Genomic DNA, 6,061 nt, shown 5'->3' with positions numbered 1-6,061 from the left:
CAGAGGAGCCGCCGCCGCCGCCCGGGGCGGCCGCCTCAGCCGTGCCCGAAGCTCCCAGCCGGAGAGGGAGCGGGGAGAGAGTTTGAACTCAAAGGAGGCTCAGAGACGCGGGGCGGGGCCTGGCGCCTTTGGGGCGCTCCGGTCCGCTCGAGGTGAGGAAACTGAGGCAGGAGTAGAGAAGGAACTGCTTCGGGGGCTTCCTGGATGGCATTGCGTGGTGCAAGGGCGTCCCCCACCATTGGCGCCAATGGAGCTGGGAGATGGGGGAGCTAAGGAGGGTGCCTAAGGGCCACCCGCTGAGACTCCGCCCCACCCCCCTCCCTTGGCTGCGGTCCTGTAGGGTCTTGGGAGGGGACGCCGAGGTGACAGCGGGCTAGGGAGGCTTGGAGGGATCTCCCGCCAACACACAGCCACGTTCCCACAAACTTCGCGTCACGCGTGGAGGCGCCGAGCCCCTCGGAGGCACAGAGAGGACAGTCAGCACTTCAAGAGTTGCTTGGCGCCCGCGGGGAGAGTCGTTCGCCTAGTGGGCACGCACCACCCCGCGAAGCCTAGCTGCTGCGCCCCCCCCGCCCCGCGCGTGGCTGGGCCGGGGTGGGGGTCTGCCCGTCCTCTTCCCCGTGTGGACCTCAGGACCTGGACGCTGCCCCCAGGTCTGCCCACCCTCGCCTGGGCCTGGCTGCCCTGGAGCTGAGGGCAAGATGGAAAGGCTAGTTGCAGGGGGCCGAAGGGGGATGGGGTGGGAGGGGTGTCTGTTAATCAGGCCGCCGCTCCTGGGCTCCAGGTCGGAGGTTTGGGCGGGGCGGGGCAAACAGATGGCCACTGGACATTGGCCCTAGGCCGCAGGACTGCACCCCTGCCTCTGGGCCCAGCCGCGGTGAGGACTTTGTACCCATGGGAGTGGAGAGGATGGAGGGAGGGCAGGGGCGGACTGCCCTGGGTCCCAGGCCCTGGCTGTCCTGGGCAGGGGTGCTCAGGTAAGGTGGGGTCAGGAGGCACCCCAGTGGGGCTGATCATCAGCAGTCATGGAGGCTGTGAGAGGCAGGGAGAGAGCACCCCAGGACCCCCTTCTCCAGGCCACGCACTCCCTATGTGGGCGCCTTAATATCTGATAGGTCTCTATTTGTCAGGGAGCTGCAGGAGTCTTGGAGCAGATTGTGGGGCCTTGACAGGGGCATTTCAGAGAAAGTCAGGATCCGCCTTCGTGTGTCTCCCTCGATGAAGGGGCCACGGCAAGATCCTCCTGGCTCAGGGGTTCATGCCTGGGCACACATGCAGGATTCTGCAGGCCAGTGTGCACCGAGCCCCCAACTTGGGCCTCCCTACCTCAGGTGACCAGAAGTCAGCAGCTTCCCAGAAGCCCCGAAGCCGGGGCATCCTCCACTCACTCTTCTGCTGTGTCTGCCGGGATGATGGGGAGGCCCTGCCCGCCCACAGCGGGGCGCCCCTGCTTGTGGAGGAGAATGGCGCCATCCCCAAGGTGCGTGGGGGCCAGGTGGGGCCGCGGGAGCACCTGGACTAAGTATTCAGGGCTTTAGGGGAAGGGGCTCCTAACTGAGCTTTTCAGGATGGACTTGCAGACCTGCAAGGTGAAGAGCAGGTGGGTGGCAGCCTCCCCTGCCAGGCCCTGCCCGCTGTGGGGACACTGAATTCTCCCTTATAAGTGGAAGCTTTTTCTACCTTGGTTTTCAGAGAGGTCTCAGAGAACCCGGAGGCCTACCCAAGCCCCAGAGCTGGCAGGGGCAAAGCTGGGAAGGGGGAAGTATCTGTCCCCTGGGCCCGGGGTTCCTCTGGAGAGGGCTAGGGGGAGAAGCCTACATGGGAGGAAGGATGGGGCCTGGAGAGAGGCACCCCAGCCAGCCTCGCCCTCCCTGTAGCAGACCCCAGTCCAATACCTGCTCCCTGAGGCCAAGGCCCAGGACTCAGACAAGATCTGCGTGGTTATCGACCTGGACGAGACCCTGGTGCACAGCTCCTTCAAGGTGGGCCCTGCTCAACGGTCCTCAGCCTGGGTCTTGGAGGGGTCCCCCACCCTGGCCTGGGAGGGAGGTGTGTGCTGGGCCCCACGCCCTGGAACTCCTCCTCTTAACTCCAGCAGCTCTTTTCCCCCCACAGCCAGTGAACAACGCGGACTTCATCATCCCTGTGGAGATTGATGGGGTGGTCCACCAGGTGAGGGCCAGGAAGAGGCAGTGGTGGGCTTGGCATCTGCCTCCCAGACCCTAGGTTCTTCCTACCAATCAGGAGCGCCTCGGATGGGAATTGCATAACATGTGGAATGTCAGAGACCCAGAGAGGGCGTGAGACTTGCCCCAAAGTCACACACAACCTCAGGGGCTTGTGCTGACTCCAGGCCTGCAGAGTGGGCTCCTCCTCTAGGCTCCCCCATGCTGTGCCCCCTCGCCCCACCCTGCCCGGGACCCAGTTCAAGTAATTCAGGATAGGTTGTGTGCTGTCCAGCCTGTTCTCCATTACTTGGCTCGGGGACCGGTGCCCTGCAGCCTTGGGGTGAGGGGGCTGCCCCTGGACTCCTACACTAGGCTGAGGCAGGGGAAGGGACTGGGAATTAGTGACCTCATGAGGTAGGACTGGCCAGTGGAGTGGAAGTTTTGATCTTTTTTTTTGGGGGGGGGGTGTAGCAGTTTCCCCAGCAGTGGTCAGGGTAGCTGGCCAAGTGGAGCCTGCAGGCCTAGCCTCCTTCCTGTGCGCCTCTGCCTCCCTGGCACATGCCCTCCCAGCCCTTGGCCACCCCCACACTGCCCCACTGGCCCGCAGCCCCCTCACTGGCCCGCCCCCCAGGTCTACGTGTTGAAGCGGCCTCATGTGGATGAGTTCCTGCAGCGAATGGGCGAGCTCTTTGAATGTGTGCTCTTCACCGCCAGCCTCGCCAAGGTGAGCCCCACAGGGGTCCTGGGGCAACCGTACTCTCCCACCCACCTCCCACACGCAGCCCAGTGAACCTGCGGGCTCCAGGATGACCCACCTCTTGCTCCCAGTATGCAGACCCAGTAGCTGACCTGCTGGACAAATGGGGGGCCTTCCGGGCCCGGCTGTTTCGAGAGTCCTGCGTCTTCCACCGGGGGAATTATGTGAAGGACCTGAGCCGACTGGGCCGAGACCTGCGGCGGGTGCTCATCCTAGACAACTCGCCCGCCTCCTATGTCTTCCATCCGGACAATGCCGTGAGTGCGGGCGGGACTGGGACTGGGACGGGAGCTGAGGCCCAGGAAGGGGTCAGTCCATTCAGGCCACCTTGGCCTCCCAGGTTCCCATTTGGGGGGTGGGTGCCCTCCCAGTCCTTCCTGCATTCAGTTGCCTGTGCCTGCTGCCCACTACCCTCGTCCACCTGCTCTGCAGCCATGTGGTCCTTTCCCCTCACACACAGCAGAGCGTCTGCCATGCATAGGGGCCCCCAAAGGGCAGCCGAGTTTGGAAAGTTTCAGCTTTTTCAACTGCCAGTTGTGACCTACTGATGGCTTACATAATTAATTTAGTGGGTCCTGATCGGGAATTTTAATAAAATGAAATCGAATAGAAAATATCCCGTCGGGTGCAGTGGCTCATGCCTGTAATCCCAGCACTTTGGGAAGCTGAGGTGAGCAGGTAGCTGAGCCCAGCAGTTCAAGACCAGCCTCGGCAACATGGTGAAACCTTATGTCTACAAAAAATACAAAAACTAGCCAGGCATGGTGGTGCATGCCTGGAGTCCCAGCTATGCAGAAGGCTGAGGTAGGAGTATCACTTGAGCCCTGGAGGCACAGGCTGTGGTGAGCCAAGATTGCACCACTGAACTCCAGCCTGGGCAACAGAGCAAGACCCTGCCTCAAAAAAAAAAAGTATCCGAGTGCTTTGCACAAATAAGGTTAAGAATCATGAAGCTTTTGCATTGTTACGTTTATAAATGTGTTTTTCTGGGGGTTGCTGTCAAAAAAGTTTGAACACTGTGGGTGAGGGGTTTTCAGAAACCGCATGATCTGAGTAGCAGCTACATAGGGCTGGCCTGGAAATTCTGCACTCAGGACCACCTGCCGCACCCTCACCTTCCTACACCCACTTCCCCAGGTACCGGTGGCCTCGTGGTTTGACAACATGAGTGACACAGAGCTCCACGACCTCCTCCCCTTCTTCGAGCAACTCAGCCGCGTGGACGACGTGTACTCAGTGCTCAGGCAGCCACGGCCAGGGAGCTAGTGAGGGTGATGGGGCCAGGACCTGCCCCTGACCAGTGACACCCACACCTCCTCCCAGGAAGACTGCCCAGGCCTTTGTTAGGAAAACCCACAGGCCACCGCCACACTCAGTGCCATGGGGAAGCGGGCGTCTCCCCCACCAGCCCCACCAGCCCCACCAGGCGGTGTAGGGGCAGCAGGCTGCACTGAGGACTGTGAGCCCCAGGCCCCGTGTCAGTGCCTTCGAACCTCCTCTCCCATTCTCAGGGGACCTGAGGGGCCCTGCCTGCTGCTCCCTTTTTCTGTCTCTGTCCATGCTGCCATGTTTCTCTGCTGCCAAATCGGGCCCCTTGGCCCCTTCCGGTTCTGCTTCTTGGGGGCAGGGTTCCTGCCTTGGACCCCCAGTCTGGGAATGGTGAACATCAAGTGCCTTGCATAGAGCCCCCTCTTCCCCGCCCAGCTTTTCCAGGGGCACAGCTCTAGTCTGAGAGGGGAGAACCAGCCCCTCCCCCTGCCCCACCTCCTCTCTTGGGACTGAGAGGACCCCTACCAACCTCTGCCTCTGCCTTGGAGGGAGGGGAGAAGGTCTGTTACCACTGGGGAAGGCAGCAGGAGTCTGTCCTTCAGGCCCTACAGTACAGCTTCTCCAGGGCCAACAGCTGAGGGCTGCTCCCTGCATCATCCAAGCAACGACCTCAGACTTTTGCCTTAACCAGCCCTGGGGCTTGGCTCCCCCAGCTCTGAGTGTGGGGGCATAGGCAAGACCCCCCTTGTGGTGCCATATAAATATGTACATGTGTATATAGATTTTTAGGGGAAGGAGAGTGGGAAGGGTCAGGGTGGAGACACCCCTCCCTTGCCCCTTTCCTGGGCCCAGACGTTGGGGGGAGGGAGGGAAAGGATTTTTACATTTTTTAAACTATTTTCTGAATGGAACAAGCTGGGCCAAGGGGCCCCAGGCCCTGTCCTCTGTCCCTCACATCCCTTTGCTCCGTTCATTCATTCAAAAAAGCATTTCTTGAGCACCTGTGCCCAGCATTTTGCTAGGCACACCAGCTAAGTGTGTGTGTAGGGGGGGTCTCTACGCCAGCTCATCAGTGCCTCCTCGCCCACCTGACTTCACCGGTGCCTTTGCAGGATCTGTAGGAGGTGGGACCTTTTGTGGGGTTTGGGGATCTCCAGGGAGCCCGACCAAGCTGTCCCCCTCCCCTGTGCCAACCCATCCCCTACAGCCCCCTGCTGGCTGGGGGCAGCTCCCAGAATATCCTGCCTTCCGACTCTTGTTTCTGAAGCCCCTCCTAACATGGCGATTCCAGAGGTCAAGGCCTTGGGCTCTCCCCGGGGTCTAACGGTTAAGGGGACCCACATACCAGTGCCAAGGGGGGTGTCAAATGGCGATGTCGTTGTGCCCCCTTCCCCCAGAGCGGGTGGGGGAGCGAATATGGTTGGCCTGCATCAGGTGGCCTTCCCATTTAAGTGCCTTCTCTTTGACAGAGCCTCAGTGTAATGAGAACTAAAGAGAAAGCCAGACCCCCATCTTGTTTCTGTGGTTATTGCGGGGTACTTAAGCAAGTGGGGTGTGGGCCTTGCACCTGCCATGGTACCCCCGCTTCAGCACACCTGGAGGGGCTGCCCGTCCCTCGACACTTCAGGTGGGAATGGGCAACGTCAGAGCACAAATTTGAGCCTCCAGGCTGTGTTCTACCTCTCCCCGCCTCGGGGATGTGGTCTGCAAAATGGAGATGGACCCTTTTGGCAGAACTAATTAAATGCCTGGACACACAACGGGATACTGCTAGCTGGAAAGCAAAATTCGAAGGCCTGGGGAGGGGCAGCCCTGGAATGCGGCGGGGAAGGGGGCGCGGCCTCTGCCCTGGAGCGGCAGGGGCGGG

General features: G+C 61.0%; 1 protein-coding gene across 3 annotated transcripts in view; it reads left to right on the top strand.

Moving 5' to 3' along the window:
- The window catches only part of CTDSP1 (CTD (carboxy-terminal domain, RNA polymerase II, polypeptide A) small phosphatase 1), a 7,750-nt gene extending 2,047 nt beyond the window's left edge, over window positions 1-5,703 (top strand). Inside the window, exons 2-7 of one of the 3 annotated variants that reach the window (XM_011932269.1) lie at window positions 1,332-1,480; window positions 1,881-1,982; window positions 2,116-2,172; window positions 2,800-2,892; window positions 2,997-3,182; window positions 4,063-5,703. In XM_011932269.1, the coding sequence (XP_011787659.1) occupies window positions 1,332-1,480; window positions 1,881-1,982; window positions 2,116-2,172; window positions 2,800-2,892; window positions 2,997-3,182; window positions 4,063-4,191 (716 nt within the window). In that variant the 3' untranslated portion in view covers window positions 4,192-5,703. Of the gene's footprint in view, window positions 1-931; window positions 1,481-1,880; window positions 1,983-2,115; window positions 2,173-2,799; window positions 2,893-2,996; window positions 3,545-4,062 lie in introns of those variants that run through there. The other 2 variants (XM_011932268.1, XM_011932266.1) reach the window with 2 other exon arrangements.
- Window positions 5,704-6,061: the final 358 nt, after the last annotated feature.

This window comes from Colobus angolensis, unplaced genomic scaffold (assembly GCF_000951035.1).
Source record: "Colobus angolensis palliatus isolate OR3802 unplaced genomic scaffold, Cang.pa_1.0 Scaffold95, whole genome shotgun sequence".
NCBI lineage: Eukaryota > Metazoa > Chordata > Mammalia > Primates > Cercopithecidae > Colobus > Colobus angolensis.
The sequence above is the reverse complement of the archived record's forward strand: the minus strand, read 5'-3'. Positions and strand labels throughout refer to the sequence as shown.